This window comes from Molossus molossus, unplaced genomic scaffold (assembly GCF_014108415.1).
Source record: "Molossus molossus isolate mMolMol1 unplaced genomic scaffold, mMolMol1.p scaffold_m16_p_5, whole genome shotgun sequence".
Classification (NCBI taxonomy): Eukaryota; Metazoa; Chordata; class Mammalia; order Chiroptera; family Molossidae; genus Molossus; species Molossus molossus.
This window is the reverse complement of record NW_023425388.1, coordinates 108,410,965-108,431,504: the sequence shown is the minus strand read 5'-3', so window position 1 is coordinate 108,431,504 and position 20,540 is coordinate 108,410,965. Positions and strand designations below refer to the sequence as shown.

At 50.1% G+C, this 20,540-nt stretch overlaps 1 protein-coding gene across 1 annotated transcript in view; it reads left to right on the top strand.

Moving 5' to 3' along the window:
* The window catches only part of SLC9A9 (solute carrier family 9 member A9), a 595,026-nt gene that overhangs the window by 483,007 nt on the left and 91,479 nt on the right, over window positions 1–20,540 (top strand). Inside the window, exon 14 of the mRNA XM_036243492.1 lies at window positions 4,501–4,580. Coding sequence (XP_036099385.1) covers window positions 4,501–4,580 — 80 coding nt within the window. The remainder of the gene's footprint in view (window positions 1–4,500; window positions 4,581–20,540) is intronic.

Below are 20,540 nucleotides of genomic sequence, written 5' to 3'. Positions count from 1 at the left end.
AGAAGTGGAGAGGACAGTCCGTTCTCTGCCTCAGTCCGTGGAGCCCCCTGAACTGAGGGGCGGCCCCACACGGCTACCCCAGCGCAGAGCTGGCCCGCTCACTTCGCCGAGGACCCACATTTGAGTGTTGGCAGAGGGACGTAGATACCTTTGCTTAGTTGTTTTCCTCTGAGCTTAATACAACAAACAACTTCTTCTTGCTTCAGCATGTGGTTTTCACAGATTTCTGGCCAGAGCCTTGTGTTTCCTCTCAGGAGTCTGTATAAGCTTAAAACAAAGAGCATTGTCATAATTTTCCTGTGACTCCCTCTTTGGGGTGGTGCTAAGAGTGAGGGGGTCCCTGCAAAGACAGTGCTCACTCCCTTCTGTGTTCAGTCCAGTCCCTTGTTTGAGGAGAAAAAGGGAAGGTATCAGATGCCAGAAACTGCACATACATCAAACACTCTGCTCCCCAGAGGTATCAAGGGCAAGTGGAAGTTGAGATTTAATGCTCTTGAGTCTCCAGTTCCCACCGACATCTGTGAAACATGAGGCTAGGAGTTGGTGTTTTGCTATTAAACGAAACACATAGAGAGTCGGGTCTCAGAACTGGGCCTTCAGTTTCTGGCTCCTGTGTTGGTTTCAACATGCCCACTGCTTCCCCTTTGGTTAAAGAAACTCAGAAGAAAAGAAGCATTTCTAGTGAGAAAGAAAATACCACTAAGTTCCAGAGTCTGCTTCTGATGATTCAGCACATCCACTGTCTGCGGGGTGTGGGCTGATCTCTGCTTCAGAATGACCCAGGTGAACCGATGCTACCTGCTGTCCTCTGCCCCCCCGGGGCCTCCCAGGGGCTGCCCGCTGAGCTGCCTCCCCGAGTCCGTGCTCCAGCGTGACTGCAAAGCTGGCCTTCCCTCGGCGTGTCCATCTTCACCCCCACTGCACGAGCGGAGCTCACAGTCTCTGCCTCATTTACTTCTGCTCATGTATTGATGGCCTTTCATAACCAAGTTATTAACTCATCAATAACCTCAGAGAGATAAATGAATGGATCCAGAACTGGGCCAACAGATATTTAAGACATTCACTCAAAACTTTTTCTAGGATCAGCAGGAAAGTCAGTGCTGGGTCATCAGTGGCATATCCCTCGCCTGGGAAGACATGCTCTGTGTTGTGTTCTAATTGGAAACCAGTTTATTTCTCTACGAAGTAGTCAAATGAATAGCATCTCCAGTCTCCTGCCTACGATAACAAGAGATTACATGTGTTACCATTTTTCCAAAATGTTACCTAATATATGTTTCTCCCATCAACTGAAAAAATACTACCCTGGAAGTTTTGCCAGAAATTGAGTCTCAGTTCTTTCAGGGGTGAGTTCTCACATATTCCCCTTAGAAATGAAATAAAATAAACTAATAAAATGAAAGGAGAGGGGAAGGGGAAGAAAGGCAGGGGGGCTTTCTAAGACCTGGGGAGCCTTGAAGCTGGTGTCAGGACTGTGAAGACCTTCCTGACACTCGGGGGAGCCATGGATTTTCATTGTCTTGGGGTGTATAAAGCTGCTCCACCTCTGCCTCCGTGAGCACCCAGGATCCTGAACTCAGCTCCTTGTTCAGATACCTCTGTGGCCTAGTTTGCTCCCCCTTTACACCCGGAGGCCCCCTCTGGATGAGAAGACTCTTGGCTGCTGAGGGACCCCAAGTGTGCTGGGAAACCTCTCTGCGCGCCCGGCTGCTCAGCTTCCTCGTCTGTAACATGAGAGTAATTGAACACACTGCGTTAAATTGTTATGAGAATTAGGAGTTCGTATAGGAAAAGCTCTTTTTTTTTTTTTTTATCCTCATCTGAGGACATTTTTCCATTTTTTACTCAGATAGAGCGGGAAGGAGAGAGAGGAAGAGAGAGAAACATCAATGTGAAAGGGACACATCGAGTGGCCGCCACCCACACGACCCAACCAGGGCCGGGGACAAACTGCAGCCAAGGTACATGCCCTTAGCGGGAACCGAACCCGGGTCTCTGTGGACCGCAGGCTGACGTTCTAACCGCTGAGCCAAACTGGCCAGGGCGGAAAAGCTCTTAGAATAGCATCTGGCACATGGTATGTGTTCAGCAAGTGCTAGCCATTATTGTTATTGTTTTCATTAATACGATTATAGTTTTTCACAAGAAACCAGTCAGGCCAATTTGTTCTGTTCATTTTACAGACAATAACACCGCAGCCCGAGTAGCCTATTAACCACGGCCGCGCTGGGTCTAAAGGCCGGGAGCAGTACTGGCAGGACGAGTACCTCTTTGTAGCCCAGCAGCCCCCCTTTCGAATCCCAGCCCGTCGCTTCCCAGCTGTGTGGCTCTGGGCTCACCTCTTCCCTTCTCTGAGCTGTCTATGTCCTCACTGGAAAAATAGGCATCACACAACCTACCTTGATGGCTCGGGAAAATAATGGCTGGAAAAGTTAATGGCTGGATAATGTGACCAGCCTGCTGCTGGGAGTTAGGAGCATTCAATAGCTGGGCCGTCGCCCACTGGGTGCCAGAGCTCTGGGCCCTCAGTGCCAGCTGAGCTCACCCTGCACAGCCCACCTTTCCTGAAAGACGACCAACCGATCAAGAAACAGGAATTTGCTTACACTCCTTTCTATCGTTTTTTTATACATATATATATAACTCTCTTGTCATTAGTAGATATTATCAGCTATCAAAAATTACCTGTGCCTATTGATGGATAAAATTCTGTACATCCTTTTTGTTCTTGAGAACAGAGAAGGGGGGCCACTGTGGCCCTGAGCATCTAGAACTAGTGGGCTTTGGGGTGAGCAGCTTTACCTGTCTCGGCCGCTGAGCCCACAAGCCTGTTGGGGGGATGGCGCTAAAATAACTTGTAGAAGACGCAAGATGATGAAACACCATGTGCAGCTGTGATTTTGAAGACCGGACACCTTTCTTGAGGTAGGAATAACTCGAGAAAGGTTCAGGGACGATGGAAATGGAGCCAGACACTTTGCTTTCCTTTCTGGGGAAGTATGATGCGTAATGAATAAATCCTTTCTGGATAACCAGGCACAGCCCTCCGGGTCCATCAGAAAACAGATCTGCGGGACTCGAATGTCCAGGGAAAGATTAGCGATGTCCCACAGTGGGGGTTGGGATGGGAAATGGGTTCCCCGGCCAACTTTGAGAAACGCCTCCCCCTTGAAGTCTCACAAAGCTCGTTCACAAGTGAAGGATGCTGAGAAGTCCTGCAGAAGAAGGCTGCTCCGCACGCCCTTTCCTGCGACACCGGCACAGAGCTCCGGTCACCAGCATGTGGGAGAGTGGGCAACCCTCTTCCGGACACTGTGCAAGGTCTGAAGTCAGATCTTGATTTTATGGTGAGTCTCTGCTCCAACCATTTAGGCAAAGGATACATGGCCGACCAGCCTCTGCTGACCCGCATGTCTCAGCGAGCAGAATGCAGCCCTTTGTGTGCAGCTGTTGAGCATTAACCAGCGACGGCCCTCTCTGGGAATCGGCGGAACGTACATCAAATACAGTGAAGAGAAGCGAGCTTGGACTCATCAAAGGGCATGCTTTGGAGCAGCAGTGGGTGGCCATGGTCTTCCATGGGTCATGATTTTTTGAAAATGTTCGCATTATTATTGGACCGAATTCATGAGACAATTTGGGAATGGAACAAAGCAATGAAGTTCATGTTCAGATATAAATGCTTTTCACGATGGTGATAATTGTAACTGACTGAAGCTGGAATTCTCTTAGTACGTAAACTGGGTTACACACGAAAGTTCATTTTCACCTGTCTCCGAAGCTCACAGAAATTTTCACCTTTTTCTTTTTCTACATTTTCATCCTCTGCTCTCACATAAACACCCATCAGATGCTGTCTCTTTTGTCCGTAATTTCTCTTCTTCCTCCTTCTCACTGTGGCCCTTTTTTGGGGGGGGGAAAAAAAGAAGAAATGAGACAAGAACATTCAGTTGTTACCGGATTCCTACAGGAATATCTGTTTCAAAGCAGAAAGATATAAAACTTATCCATAGCATTTGGTAGTGAGCCATCAAAAAGAAAAAAAGTGAAAACTAGTTTAAAAGTGATTAGGCTCTTATCCCTTTAGTCTTGACCTTTCGTTAAGTCATAAATAAATACCATCCAAATTTGACGGAAGTAAACTGCAAAATTCCCACAACAGCAATCTGACAGAAATATCGTTTTTATTGGACGTCCAAAAGCGGCATTTCTTAGCTGTTTAATAAAATAGGAATTATTAAGAAGAGTAAATGTTGGCTCGCACCCGGGAGGCACCTCCGTGTGGCCAGGTCCCTGAGCTCATCGGCAGCGGCTGCTTCACGTTGAGAGAAAGATGCCTGGACCGAGAAAGGGCTTTGAATCCAGTTAAATGTAATTTGCTTTGATGTGTATTTTGATAGTGGAAATATATACCTATCATATATTGATGATGACATGATATATCAGTATTTCCTGTTGCTTATGTGTTCAATGTATTTTTCTGTTCTCTCTCCCCAGGAAGCAAATAACGTGGAGAAAAGCACCACCAAGGCGGAGAGCGCCTGGCTCTTCCGAATGTGGTACAGCTTTGACCACAGGTATCCTTCCCAGGACGGCCGCGGGCGCCCGGGCCGCCACTCATGCCGAGACTCGCGCTCCGCTCCCCGCAAGCGCACAAAGGTAAAGCGAAGGCACCGTAAACCTACCAGAGCAGTGACTTCAGAAGCTGAAAATGTCTAGTCCATACTTGCGTGTTCCCAGAGGCTAAAGTGAAGTCTGAGCGCAGTAGTTCCTGATGTCAGATGATGGAGTCATCGCGTCCTGAGGGTCTGTCTACTTCTCTTCCTGGTGTCCCGCTGTGCAAAGCGGGCTTCGGGTCCAGGGGCGGTGAGGGCAGGCCGAGCCCCCCCCTTCCCCCAGGACCCACTCGTGTGCTTTGTTGCTGTGGTCAATGACGAGACGGTGAGGGCAGGCCGAGCCCCCACCTTCCCCCAGGACCCACTCGTGTGCTTTGTCGCTGTGGTCAATGACGAGGCGGTGAGGGCAGACCGAGCCCCCCCCTTCCCCCAGGACCCACTCGTGTGCTTTGTCGCTGTGGTCAATGACGAGGTGGTGAGGGCAGACCGAGCCCCCGCCTTCCCCCAGGACCCACTCGTGTGCTTCGTCGCTGTGGTCAATGACAAGGCGGTGAGGGCAGGCCGAGCCCCCCCCTTCCCCCAGGACCCACTCGTGTGCTTTGTCGCTGTGGTCAATGACGAGACGGTGAGGGCAGACCGAGCCCCCGCCTTCCCCCAGGACCCACTCGTGTGCTTCGTCGCTGTGGTCAATGACAAGGCGGCGAGGGCAGACCGAGCCCCCCCCTTCCCCAGGACCCACTCGTGTGCTTTGTCGCTGTGGTCAATGACGAGGTGGTGAGGGCAGACCGAGCCCCCCCCTTCCCCCAGGACCCACTCGTGTGCTTCGTCGCTGTGGTCAGTGACGAGGCGGTGAGGGCAGACCGAGCCCCCACCTTCCCCCAGGACCCACTCGTGTGCTTCGTCGCTGTGGTCAATGGTGAGGCGGCGAGGGCAGACCGAGCCCCCGCCTTCCCCCAGGACCCACTCGTGTGCTTCGTCGCTGTGGTCAATGGTGAGGCGGGCAGGGGACTGAACGGGCCGCGGAGAAGAATGCTTCTGGTCATTATAAAATAACACCACTTGGTTTTCCGGGCAGACTTGAGTAAGGTTCCCCCAGCGAAGGGCAATTTTAAATTTGTAGCCATCAGTATAGTGTAGTGGCTCGGACACCTTGCCAGGTGCTGCCGGGGCTCGAGTCCAGGCCGAGGGCGCTGGCAGCTGCAGGGGCCCCTCCGACCCAGGCACAGGCACGGCGAGGCAGGACTGCCCCGGAAGTGCAGGGGGGTCTGCGCAGTCGGTTTCCACAGTCACGATCCCTCTTCTTCCAGGGAGAGACGACAGTCCCTAGGTGACTTTAAAGCGTCTCAGCAGTGATTAAAGCCACAACAGATCAGTGAAGGGGAAGAAGGATTAAGAACAGAGAACAGAAATGCAAAGAGTAAGAGGAAACAGAGGAAAGACTGGCCAGGAGAGGAGGCAGGAGAAGAGCAGAGAGGGGAGGAAGCAGCAGGGCAGGGACGGGGGAGCACGCTGGCGTGGGGCGAAGGCCAGGGAAGACGCATGGAGACTGCAGAGCAGGACGCGGCGAGCCTCGGAAAGCAATTCGGAGCAGTCGAGCATTTCAGACTACATACCGGCGACAGGGGAGGTCGAGGTGTCCTCAGGCTGCAGTTCTGGTTTCCCGTAGCGCGGTCACCCGTGCCCAGCTACCTTGCTTGGCTCAGAGTAGAGCTTCTATGGACAGTGCGGCGCTCCCACCTTAAGAACAGTCCCTCTTGGCCATCGGCTATCTTCTGGAAGTCTGGCGTGTCACAGCGACCCAAGCCTTCCCAGGGGAGGCTGGTCCTCACAGGGTTCTGCCGGGATCTGTTCCTGGTTGGCTTCTCTTCTCAAAGGATCTGGTCACCAATTTGTACAAAGTTAATACATAAAGGTTGCTTGGTTATGATAAGACATAGAGTAAGAAAACTGTACATTGAAAAAGAGATAAAAGGTGTTTTTGTTCAAATTCTGACAGTGCGGTGAGGAAGGCTCTGTAATGAAGAAAAGGAATAAAGGGGGGAAAGTAACTGTAAAACAAGAAAATGAAAGTGGGAACCCACCCCAATTTTAGGCTTAGAGCAGGGGCACTAAATTCAGATGATGCCATAGTTTTTATTCTCACTTTTCAGCAGGGGTTTATTTCCATGTCGTTTTGGACAGACTAACAAGAAATCAAAGCACATTTACACTCTCAGCGATACCTTTTCTCATGGTAATTTGTCCTCCTGTGCGTTCATTCTAGAAATCGCAGTGCTATCATCGCTACACAAATACGTACGTTTTCACTTGGACAATAGCGTTTTCATACTGTTCTGCTCCGAACGCATGCCCAGAGGGCAGAACACACAAGCTTCCACTGTGACCTCTGGATATAGCTGTAATGTTAGAGACAAAGTAGCCACTTGGCATGATGTTGATACTGTTGTCCACCTAGAACCCAGGCCATGTGCCCCATGAGCCTCCCAGGTAAGCTGGGCTGGCCGCTGCCCGTGGAGGGCTGACCCCCCCACCCCGGGGTCAGGTTGCCTGACTGGGCCAAAAAGAAATTGTTGTGAGGCTGAAAGAAACTGATTATGCAGTTTGGAGCTGCTCAAGTTTCATTTCAATAAAATTGCATCATGCAAATGAGACATCATATGAATCACTGACCAGAAAAAGAAGAGTAAATAAGCCTCGTATGCACCTGCGCCAGTCAGGGTTCTCCAGAGACAGAAACAGAGCTGGTGGGAGCTACATATACAAATACATATGTACATGCATATATGCATGCAAACATATGGACACGTCCACATAAATACAATACACACATACACACAAACAGAGATTTCCCAAGGGGTTGGTCTGCGTGGTTGTGGAGGCTGGCCGGTGCAAGTGTGTGGGGAGGTCAGCGGGCTGGAATCTGTCAGTCAGCTGGCGCTGCAGTCTTAGGACAGAATTTCGTCTGCAGGGAAACCTCAGTTCTGCTCTTAAGGTCGCCATCTGATTGGTGAGGCCCACCCACGTCACGGGATTCCCTCCTCCCCTTACAGCGAGCTGATGGTAGATGTTAGCTCATCTGCGGGATTCTGTCACGGCAGCACTGGGGTCTATTGAATAACTGGGTGATCTAGCCACATTGACACATAAAAGTAACCATCACAGTACTCATCTCACATTCAATTTATGGCTAATGTTCAGATCCAAGAATAGAAAAAGACTGTCCAAATTCACCATGGTTATCAACAAAATAAAAGCCACGATTGCTCACAGAAATAGGTTTTCTTTTTTCACTTTTTCATAGCATAATTAACACATACATACATTCCCATAACAATTTGCCAAAACTACAGGAGAATAAAAGTAGTAAAAATTAACATTTGATGAGGACAGAGAGTGGACAGGTACTATGTTGAGTGTTTTACGCTTACTTCATTTCCCCTCCACCGCTCTGTAGAGAGCCTAAGGCAACCCAAATAGACTGCAGATTGTGTGGGGCTCTGCTGAGCCGACCTGGCTTCTGGCTCCGAGCACTGTTGGAATCCCACGGCGCCAAAAGTGATGATTAATTAAGATTTCATTATGATTCAGCCTGAGCAGGAATTCCGAGGCGCGCAGTGCCAAGGAGACTGGGAAGGGAGGAGAAAGGGAACTGTTACCGACCACCAACGCCTTGCCGCCGGGTACATTGTTTTACTTCATCCTCATAACCACTCTTCCTGTTTTATTTCATTCTTACAAGCACCCTTTGTAGGTGAAAGAAACAGATCTTAAGAGAACTTAACTTTCTTAAGGTTCCGTAGCTAGTGTCAATTCCAAGATTCAAGCTCAGATCGTCTCTTAGGTCCATGAGTGAACGTCATGAACTCCATTGTGACAACTCTGCATCCGTGATGCCCCACCTACATGTGAACCCAGTCCCTGCATGTTCTCAGAGTGGCCACTACATCGATGGCTAGTCACGACTGCTCACATCTCAAACATCTACAAAAATCTGTGGGGCGATAAGGTTAGGGTTGTTTGGTCACCCCAAGAACACCACCATAAAGCAGCCCCAAGTTTCTGAGTTAGGTTCTTGACTTTTCAGGGGCAGAAAGCTAACTATGCCAGAGACTCCAGGAATGTCTTCGTTTCATAGCGAGAGGTGCACCCTAGCCAAGCTGGAAGGAGGTACCAGTGTAAACCAGACACTGGATTCCTAAGTCATGGCCTTCCCCATGGGGAGGAACACCCTTTCCCAGACATGGGAAGGCTCAAGGTGCAGTGTGCGCCCGAGTGTCTCTCCAACCCCCTTTCTGCTCCTGCTCCCTGGCCTTCCTGGGACATACCAGGCACAATCCTGCTCCAGGCCTTGGTGCGGCTCTTCCTCGTGCGGAGGCACCCCCCACCCGAGACATTCCCGCGCCCGCTCCCACACCTCTTCCACTCCGCAGTCAGTGACCCCGGCTCCGTCTTTAAATCAGCAGTGCCAACAGGAGCACTCTCTTCCACCCACCCTGCTTTATTTTCCATGTAACGCTCATCACTGTTTGACACAACATATACTGGATCCGTTTTAATAATCTCCTCTAACCAGGATGTATGCTTTCCGGGGACAGGAATTTGGGTCTGTTTTCATTCATTGGTGTGTGGTTGGCACATGGAGAACTCTCAGTAAATGTTTGTTGAGTGAATGAATGAGTGAATGAATGAATGAATGAATGAAGCAAGTAAGCAAGCCGTATTTGGTATCCAGGGCACCTTCATTCTAGACATTTGTGTAGCTGGGAAATACAATGAATTATCTGAAGGTTGCTAACTGAGTCTGAAAGCAGAGCAAGGCAGCCTAGATACGATCTTAGTGTTTTCGCCGAGGCTGCCCTTTGGCACTCAAAAGGCATACTCCACGTAGACATCCTCCCTCCCAGCCGCAGGGACAGCCACATCGCTGACTCCAGTGGCTGGTCCATCCTGCCTTAGGTGAATTCGTGCACCTGATTCGGGACATTCGAGCCTGGCCCTGCCTTAGAAGCCGCTCTCTGCCTGGGTGATTTTGAAGGCATCGTCTCTCACCTGTCATGTGTTCATTTTATTAATATAGAAACTCAAATTTTCACAGGCACCTGCCATCCTCACTAACGGTCTTTTATAATGAGGAGGTTAGGAGTCGAAATCATTGCCCCTTTATTCAGATCTTAAGTCATCAGATAAATGATTTGTGTAGACTCCCGGTGTTATAGGTGCCGTGGGAATCATGTTTCCTCTCCCACAGGGACTAATGGCCCCGCTGGGCCGTCTGCTCCCTGCAGTCCCTTCCAACCCACATCGACCGTCTCTCTTCAAGCGTGTGTGTGTGTTCATCCTGCAAGTGTGAATGGCACCAGACAAGAATGACCTTTACCAAAATCAAAAGGGCAGCCTATGATCACGTTTAGCACTTCCTGTGTGCTGATATCAATGGAAAATAAGGAGTTACCATGGTTGTCAACATTTCACATTAAGCATGAATAAAAGACAAAGATAACAATGGCCTGGCAAGTTGGCATAGCAACAGCAGTCTGTGAAGCCTGTGGGGGGCCTTCCTTCCCACCCGCGGTTTGGGCTGAGGTCGGCCCAGCAGATCGTGCCAAGCAGCTCCCAGCGCCTCCCGTGCCGAAGTGTGCGGGCTGGGGCTGCGTCCCAGGACACGCAAACACGACCATCAGGATACTCGGGCCCACATGCTTAGCGAATTTAAATGCAATGGCATTGGAGTCTTTAAAAGGGGGGAAACCTTCTCCTTCTACAATTTGACAGGATTCATTGCATCCCACACCATCACACTTATTTTAAATCACAGGTATGCGTATCGGAGCAGTAGTTTTCATTTTAAATGATGATCACTGCACTGCAGCTACTTCTTATGCTGACCAGCTGACGCGTCCTTGAATTATTTATTGGGGTAGTACTGTGGCCTTGTGAATGACTGGAGTTTACTTCACAAAAACTCTCGGAGGAATGAAGAAGGTTGGGTCTGTGATTCTGGGTTTATAAATGAGGCATCTGAGCCCACCGAGGGGAAGGTGCGTCGAGGTCGCTGATGAACTGGGAGCCAGCATTCATAATCAACAAAAAGCAGTCTGTGTGCACCCGAGGAATCCAGGGGGTCTGGTTCGGTGGTCCATCGCTGATCCTTGGTAGCATCAATATTCATGGTGCTGTTGCTGTGAGTAATGTACAATAGATAGTGTTATGTGATGACTTCTCGCCATCAGAAGCGTCACCAGCCATGGGTAGGGTGTGTTTTACTTTCAGCAGTAGCAGGAGGTATAGCAGAAGATATAAGAAATCCTTTGTTCAATGAGTGCTTCACTGGGTGCCTACTGTATGCCAGGGAATATATTAGCACTGAAGGCTCAGCAGCAAAAGAGGTAGGCATGGTTGACCGCGTGAAGTCTTGCTTATTTGCCTCATTGAAATGAATCATGGCCCTAAAGCCCCTTAAAATGACAGGTGGTCCCTAGGGTAAGAGAGAGAGAGACTCTGGCATCTCCAGAGTTTAATGAGGGGACACTTTAGAGCATCCATAAATTAAAATCAGGTCACCCTCACTTGCAAAATGAAACCAGTGGTTTCAGAGAGCACCAAACTTTCCAAGTATTTGAAACAAGCACAAGCAATCATCGTTCTACAGACTCTCTAACTACGTCCCCATGGTGCACCCCCCTGAGGGTGCACAAGGCATTGTATCTGCTGCCCGGGAAGCTGACTGTCCGGAGGAGCCGAGCCTGCCTGGGGCAGCACGCAGAGGGTTGGTCTCTAGGGGATTCAGCTTCCCTGTTGGCCATCCTGTCCTCACAGGCGCTGGTACATAGCACCTAACGGAGCCCCTAAGTGAAATAAAATTAAAATTCGCTAAAAGAAAATGCTAGCTTCCTGGATCCTTGTGTTCCCATGACTTTTTGGTGAGAACTGACATAGGGAAATGTTCACAATTCCTGGAAATATGAGCTGTCTTTTGTTTAGGTCATAACTTGGTCTTTCTTGATGTCTTCTTCCATATAATGGGAATAATAAACACTGTTCTTTGTTCTAGCTACATCCATTGGGAAAGCTGGCTAGTTATTAAACAGCCTTCAACTGACAGCAACTGGTGGGTGCAGCTGGGTCTCCAAGCCCAGACACATTGCCACAGTTACACTGCAGTTTTCTCAAGCTGCTGTGTCCACAGCCACACCGCTGTCCCGAGCGCGGGCAGGCGACCAGGCCCTGGGAACTGTTGCCCCGACACGTTGGACGCACCCCCCACTGGGATTGTGAAAAATTGTGATTCCCAAGTTGATAATTGAATTTTCTACAATAATCCTAGGATCCTATGAGCTTTTTGCATCCTTAATTTATTTTGTCATTTCCCCCGAAAATCTGTAATGCTTTCTCCTTTCATATTCACTTTAAGCTTAACAATATGAAAATCTGCATTTACAAAAATTAAAAATGTGAAGGTAACTCTCCCTCTTCTAGAATGGATTCACAATTAAATTCCTTGAAATCCAATTTTTAAAAAATCTTTTGAGCAAGTTCTCATTGCAAAGCACAATATTAGACTCTTCTCATTTGTTTCTTCATCACGTGTTTATCGAGAGCCACCATGTGCCAGGTACTGTCCTGGGCACTAGGAATATCCCCACTGACAGATTCTCACAAAGCTTGCATTCCGATCTGGTTCTGTTTTTAAAGTTCTGACTTACAGATGTCTTTCCGGAACATGATTGTGGTATAAAAAAAAGATGCACTTTGACATTCTATTTTTGGTTTTGATCACATAGAGAAAAGTCTGGCTGGGTGGTCAGGATGTATTGACTTGCTTTATAACCTATCCACTAACTAGCTGTGTACCCCCTCTCTGCACCTCGGTGTCTCGGCTGTAGTGGGGCTAATAGAAGCCCGGCCTCCCCGGTTTGATTTGAGGATTGAATGAGTTAACAGCAACCACTTAGAACAGTGCTCACCGATATTAGCTTTAGGGTTAGCATCACTGCCTGTGGATGTCTACGTCTCTTACAGGAAAGCTTCAGGTGATTGCTTAGTATTGTCTTTATCACCTCCAGGTGACCAAAGGTCCATTCTTTTGTGTGCTTGTCATAATTTTCAGTTGTGACAGCCGTATTTTAATACTATGACAAAGTCTTCAGCCTTTACTAAAAAAAAGATTCCACTTAGGCGATAAAATCAGACATAATTCTTCCTCTCTGATCTTGAGTAACCGGTGTAGCGGGACACTAGTTAGTTCTCTTTCCCCTATTCTGCACATGCAGTTGTTTTATTTATGATTTTTTAAAGGTATAGTCCTCAGCCTTATAGTTATTTTTCCTGAGGTTACACTGCAGATAGCAACTCAGACTGTTGAGGGCGGGCAGCGGGTTTCCTGTCCACGTGGGGGCGCTCGGGCCGGGACGGCAGCCTCCCCCGCACCTGCCCGCACAAAGGGTCTCGTTCACGCCCGGGCGGGTGTTTCTCACCACCCGTGTGATGCTGTCTCTGAAGATTTCTAGGTCAGTCTGGAATCATTTTTATGAGAAAGAAAGGAAAAGAAAAAAGACTGGCAGAAATATATGTATGACCTCAACGTTGCCAGTTTTAAATTTAGTTTTTAATATTTCTTCCCCATGGAGAAAAATATCATTTTTTTTTTTTTTTCATTTTGTTTAATTGCTACTTGGTCACTCCTTCTCAACGGGAAGACCCAAGGCATTTACCACTGCCAACAAACGCATGAGCTACCACAGACACGCTGCTGACCTGTGGCATGGCTGCGGCCGCAGGTGTGTCCCCGGGCAGGTGTGTCCCTGTCCCAAGGCAGGGTCCGGCTTGCGGAGCTCATTCTAGCCCTGGCCTGCGTGTGACCCCGTGGTCGACACGACACAAGCATGTGGGCAGACAGGGCTGATTGTGACGGAGGCTCACTGCCCACGGGGGTGGGGCTGCCACAGTCTCAGCCCACGTCAGCCCGGCTCAGAGGTAAGAGTGGGCAAGGAGGTGGCTGTGTCGCGGTCAGCGCAGGAGATCACCCGAGAAGCACCTGCAGGTCTAGTCACGTGGAAAGAGTCCGCGGGGGAAAGGGATTTCCTAACACGACAGCAAACATGACAGGGACGCCGGCGGGCGTCTGAGCAGAGGGAGTAACCCGGGGGATGGCCCACGACAGGGGGGCTGAATAGTGACAGGGGCCTGCACATCCCAGAACTGGAAGGAGAAGAGAGAGAGTCGTCTCCAGAGGACCATACCGTCCGCCTTTGAGGACAAAGCTCATTCTGACGCCCAGTGTCATCAGATTCCCGTTCACTGGCACTGACTTCATATTTCCATTCGGTGGCTCAGATGGCAAAAGGCAGAGCACGGTGTCAGAGGCTAGAGGAAGTTCATGTCCCTCCTGTCATGATCTGACCCTTCTGCATGACAGCCACTCACCAGGCACCTACCCATTCATGCTTCCAGCATTACATGTAGTCTTCGTGTTTCTTTCCCTGAAAAAATAAGTATTTTGTTTAAATTTTCTTCAGTTATTTTAACTAAATTCCGTTTTCATACGTCTTCCCCCCAGATGTACACAAATATATATATATATATATCTTCTAGCTTCTTCAGAGACAGGGTGGTTGCCCTCCAGACGCTAGCACCCGACTGACGTAGAGATAACAGCCCCAACGCACTGAGAACTGTGCCCACGTTATCAGCACAAGTGTACGGAAGCCAGAGGGGAGTCTAGCCAACTAACCGGCTTTGGAGGACCGAGGAGGCCACGCAGAAGAAACTTTGGAAAAGGGAATAAAAAGTGAGAATCTGTAAGGAGCTGGGCTGAGGACATGGAGGGCTTTCTGGCAAAGGGACGGGCAGGGTGTGAGGTGTCTGGGAAACAGCGAGAGCTGCCGGGCACCTGGACGGTTTCCTGGGATGGATCGGGCAGGGCCACGTGTGTCGTGTCTTCCAGCAGGAGGCGCACGGAGAGCAATAGAATCTAAAAGGATTCTGCACAGTAGAACACACCCACCCATCTTCTAGGGATAAAAACGAGGACAGGATTGTTCTCATTCTTCCTTGAAAGAAATTTTTGGCCACTCAATATGTGTTTCAAAATATAAATGTGTTAACATATAAATATCTCATTTCCTGAACACGCTGGTTCTTAACTCCACCAACGAAAATGAGCCAGTGGTGTCATTGTTAGGGTCGACCAGATGTTTTCCAGTTAAAAAGCCAACTCAGTCTCTCATCTTAGCTCCGGTGTTTGAGTTACCGATTCACGGTCAGACATGGGAGAACTTCTGATAGAGGCTTCAACTGATCTAATAGGATTGTTAACTTCAAATTCACATTCAAAGAAAAGGCTGCTTTTTCTTGCTAAACGGATAGACTAAATGTCACCTACCCCCAGGCGCTGCTCAGCCCTCTGGGACGGACTTGCCCTGGCAGCTGAGGCTCTGGGCTTTTCCCTGTGGCAGAGATTTCCATTCTGGGTGCTGCAAAACAGGGGGTGCCACAGGACTTTCAACACGTGCAACACCTGACTGGTCAGGGCCTTGACCTCTTGTCCCTTAGACTGTCAAATAAAAGTGCCAACAGCCAACCCAACAATAGCCATCTGGTGTGAATGAATCAAAATTGTACCTATTTTTTTTTTTTGGTCAGATAGACAAAAAAAAAAAAATACGTGTTTTGGTGTGCCACAGAATGTTGGTGATCGGTGTATGTGCTGCAAGCTGGAAAGGTTGAAAGTGGCTGACGTAGTGGACAGGAGCACGAGAGAGCTCAGCTTCTCCAGAGGAAACAGACACATCCTCCAACCATCGCCTTTGACATCCCTTCAAGCCGTTGCCCTGGAATTCCTTGAAACCCACCAGGGAGCGTGCTGGGCTCCCTGACCGATGCCTGTGAACTTGGCCAGAGCTGGTTTCCAGCTTCCAAATACGGGCTCCGAGCAGGGCCACCCTAGTCCTTCACCACGTCCTTAGCAGCCGGAACAGAAAGACGCAACCGCTCTGTTCCTTTCCCAGCGACCGCCACCCCTCTCCCCGCGTCCCTCACCACCGCCAGCAGGCACCTGGCTGCAGCACCGAGCCTTTGCCCTCCCCTCCCTGCTCCTGGAGACCCGGAGCACCTGGGGAGCCCCCGGGGCAGCATGCCAGCTCCCAGACTCCGGGTGCTGAGGGACGAGGGGTCCCACTCAGGAGCAGGCACCCACACCTGAACAACCCCAGCAGCACAGGTTTGGAAGCCTGGTCTCTTGTTTCACTAACTCTTTGTCCATTTCTTTCTCTTCTTTGACTCTTAAAGTCCTCAGGTCTTCCCTGAACTGAAACGTTAAAATGAACAATATGTTCGCTGGTAATTGTACAGGCTCTTTGCAAACATCAAGTGCTTCATGAAGGTGAAATTATACTGAATTCAGTGACAGATTTACAGACCCTCAGACTCACCGTACAGATATAAACAAGGCATTTTATTACATTTTTATTATTTTAAAATTCTAGCTCATTTCCTGCTACATTCAACACAAGGATGTGCATATGTCTCCTGGCAGTCCCATTGAGAAATCTTCCTCCCCATCTCTCTGGCTCCCACAAATCCCACTCTTTTGAAGATGACTGCCTGTGAAATGGATGTCCCCCAATCCTCCATCAATCAGCCCATCAAGGATCCCCACCATTGCATGATCTCATCTACGTGTGGAATCTAAAAAAGTCAAACTCATAAAAGCAGAGAGGGGAATGGCGGTTACCAGGGGCTGGGCTGGAGAAATGAGGAGGTGTTGGTCAGAGGGCACAAGTTCCAGTTATGCTAGATGAGTAATCCGGAGCTCTGATGACCAGCACCGTGACGACAGTGAACAGTGCTGCATTGTGTACTTGAAATGTGCTAAGAGTAGGTCTTAAGTGTTCTTATCGCACAGAAAATGTTTTAACTATGTGAGATGATGGATTTGTTCACCAGCTTGATGGTGTCAACTCACAATGTACACACCCATCAAAACATCACATTGTACAACTTAAACATACACCATTTTTACTTGTCAGTCATTCCTCAATACGCTGGGAAAACAACTGCTGTCCTTGACCTGGCAGCCAGCAGAAGCGGCGCTCTGCAGCTGAGGCCCTTCCTTCCTGGCCTCATTGTCAGAACAGTTGGCGTTCCTGCTGGAGCTGCAGATAAGTCCCCGATGAACGCAGCTCTCTCGCGAGCCCAGTCTCCTGCAGACCTTTGAAAATGTTGTCTAGGCCATCCGGAAAAAGCAGGTTAGAGCTAAACTGGAGTTTTCTGGACCGCTGGTCGGGACACATTAGTGCTTCTCAAAATTATTTCGGTGGGTTTCTAACCAGCACTTTGTAATAAATGAAAGTAGGCTAGAGAAAATATGATAGTGCATTGCAGAACTAAAAGTGAATACTATTATGAAACTTGTTTTAGGGGTGTGTGTGTGTGTGCGCGCGCATACACTAGTTTGTGATATAAAATATGTTTCCAGCCCTGGCCAGTTTGGCTCAGCGGTTAGAGCATTGGCCTGTGATCCAGAGAGACCCGGGTTCGGTTCCCGCTAAGGGCATGTACCTCGGTTGCAGTTTGTCCCTGGCCCTGGTTGGGTCGTGCGAGTGGCAGCCACTCGATGTGTCCCTTTCACGTTGATGTTTCTCTCTCTCTCCCTCCCACTCTATCTGAACAAAAAATGGAAAAATAAAATAAAATGTGTTTCCTAATGGGTGTCATGATCAAAAAGCTGTAAAACTTGCCCTGGCTGGGTAGCTCCGTGGGCTGGGCGTTGTCCCATCACCCAAAGGCACTGACTGGTTCAATTCCCTTCGCCGCGGAACCCCGGCCGCCTCGGCCCCTCCGCCGTGGAACCCCCGCTGCCTCGGCCCCTCCGCCGTGGAACCCCCGCTGCCTCGGCCCCTCCGCCGTGGAACCCCGGCCGCCTCGGCCCCTCCACCTGGAACCCCCGCCGCCTCGGCCCCTCCACCGTGGAACCCCCGCCGCCTCGGCCCCTCCGCCGTGGAACCCCCGCTGCCTCGGCCCCTCCGCCGTGGAACCCCCACTGCCTCGGCCCCTCCGCCGCGGAACCCCGGCTGCCAGGCCTGCTCAGAGCCCATACGTTCTGATCTGTGAAATAAGCATAATCCTGTCTGCTCCATAGTAACTACCATTTCCAAATGGACGAGGGACGTGAAAGCACTTGGAGAACGAGAAGTACCAAACACCACCAGATGTGCTTGAGTTCCCCAGGCAAAGCCAAGTGCCCCAGTGCAGGCGAGCGCGGGAAAGTGTTACAGGAACTCGGCAACAGTGAGGAGGCGGCTTGGCACAGCCAGGCTTGGCTAGTAGCAGAAGGGGCTAAAAAGCTGGGTGTGGGGACATCTGGAGAGCGTGTGAGGACCAGGCGGAGCGCTGGACTGGATTCTGTAGATGACGGGGAATCCGATGGGCTGCGGACACGGGAGGTAGAAGGGCTGATCTGGCAGCACCGGCGCGACAAGCCACAGGCCTGCGGACAATCGCTGCAGTGAGGATAGAAAGGGTTACATGCTAGAAACCTCTGGATCCAAAGGCACAGACTTCGATGCTGCACCCCGGGGTGTCGGGGCTGCCGAGCAGGGGCCGGGCCGGGCCGTTACAAGAAGAGGGGGTTCCATCACTCATGACTGTATTCCGCTCCTGCCGTCACAGACACGGGAGGCGGAGAGGCTGCTCGAGTGGGAGAGACGAGGGGTTGGTTCCCCAGGGGAAACCTTTATAAGAACCTGCTCTGTGTTCTTGCTGGGCCGGTTCATGGGGACAGCGAGCCTCTGGCGCAGCCTGGCCTCGGGGTGGCGCGCTCCAGGCCTCTGAGCGAGCTTGCTCTTCCGAGCGCTCTCTAGGGCAGTGCTACCTGCTCGGTGAGGCCGAACCCTGTTCGTACGGTGTGAAGATTCGGTCTCATCAGTGTACCTTCTACTTGGGGACTTTGCCTAAGCTGGCCCTCAGTCCCCCTGTGTTACGAGGGCCCAGTGGCTCCGGAGCGGCAGGACAGGGGCAAAGGGCTGCTGCGGGGAGCTTCGCCACTTCAGCTGCGTGACGCTGGAGAAGTACCTGAAATCTTTGAGCCTTGGGTTCCTCGTCTGTAAAACGGGGATGATGGTCATGATAATAACACTTATCTCAGGGTTCTTGTGAGATGTACAATATTAAACTTAACAGAATTAGCGTAGGGCTGAGAAAAAAAAAATAGGCCCTCCACAGAGGGCCGCTATTGTTAGGATCAAGGACATGAACTGATGTCCCCCACCCTCCCCCCAGTTCCGAGGACGAAGGCTTGTGGGGTTTCTGCCCAAGGAGAGGGCTTGCGGGGGCAAAGGCCCTCACCGAGCCTGCTCTCAGACAAACACCCTTAAGCCCACTCACAGGCTCTTCAGGCAAATGACTTGGTTCTAGCTCCACAGTGGTCTGAAATCCACATGTCCCTCTCGGGAGTGAACCCACTTCCTTTTCCTCTGTGACTTGTTTCCTAAGCCCATTTTTCCTACAAATTACTCCTTCTACCTCTGTGGTTTTCCAAAGAAATGTTCTCTTGTAGTTTGAGTCTTGGCTCTGAATTCTTTCCCAGCCAGAACGCAAGCGCCGAGGTCGCTGAACCCAGGTCCGGTCTCATGCCCCTGGTCTAACACCTGGGGCCTTCCTGCCGCCCACAACGCTTCCAGCCAAAACCACATGGCACAATGGAGGTGCTTAAGACTGTGGCACTCCCGGAACCTGCTCTCCAGAGATAGGGCACCCTTGTCACGCTCTTGTCCTTGCCAACTCAGCAACATGTAATAGCACATTTGATGGCATTTAGCAAAGGAAGGTCTTTCCCAGACTCCCAGGAACTAAAGGACTGACGTATCAACCCCCATGACTAACTGGGGGAGCGAACATGACAATGGATGAAGTGGAAGCCAGCGCTCACCCCTCAGGTCAGAGCCAGCCCAGGCCAGCCAGGACGGCAAGGTGGAGGGAGAGGCCCCCCGCAGGAAGGCTGGTGCTCTTCTTCTTGTTCAAAATGGAATAAGGTTCAACATGCTGCCATTAGTAGTTGTTCACCTTCCCATCCAGCCTCCCGCGTGGCCGGATTCTACCCTATTTCTGATAGAAACAAAGGAAGTAATCTTACACTGCTCTTGACGAGCCACAAACTCATCTTTTTAATGAGACTCTTTAAATTGTTGCCTTACGATTTTTTTCTAACTGGATTCTCTTCATCATCTTGGTTTTGGAAAGGTTCTCTGAAGACAGAAATTGCTGCTCATGCAGGGTTATCTGTAAAACGCATCTCAAGTACTTGAAAGGGTTGAAAAGACAGCTGTCCTAAGTCAAACGGGACAGCTGTGGATGGAGTGGGCAGATGACAGCTCGGGTGGACTTTCTGTCTTAGCACAGAGCAGTAGACATTCCTCTCTCTTTACCGGTAGGGAAACTGAGGTTCTACTGAGCTGGGATTGGACCCAGCACATGGGACACCGTGGGCCCTCTCCCTGTGTGCTGTATAGGTCTGAACCTCGCCTGGGAGTAGTTTCCATTTGATTTCTGGTTTAGGGAAAAAAAAAGCCTACATTGTCTTATAACAAGTTCTCTTTGGAGGAATTTTGAATTTCATTTTCACTCCTTCATTTACCTGTTTCCTTGAGTTCTCTTCTTGATTTCCCCTTTTATCTTTCTCACCTTTCCATTTGTTAGCGCAACAAACAGAACCATCCCTGCTCCTTCCCCAGACTCACATCTGATTAAACCTGCAGAAATCCCCTCCTCTGGTGAAGCCCCAGACGATGGACTGCCAAGCTTGTGAGAGTTGCTAGCCGGCACATGGCCAAGTCCAAGGAAGAAATATACCTTGAGTGTTTCTCCCTTAGAAAAGTTGTATCCATCATCTCGTAGGCTCACAGATGGACACATTCTGAGTCTTAG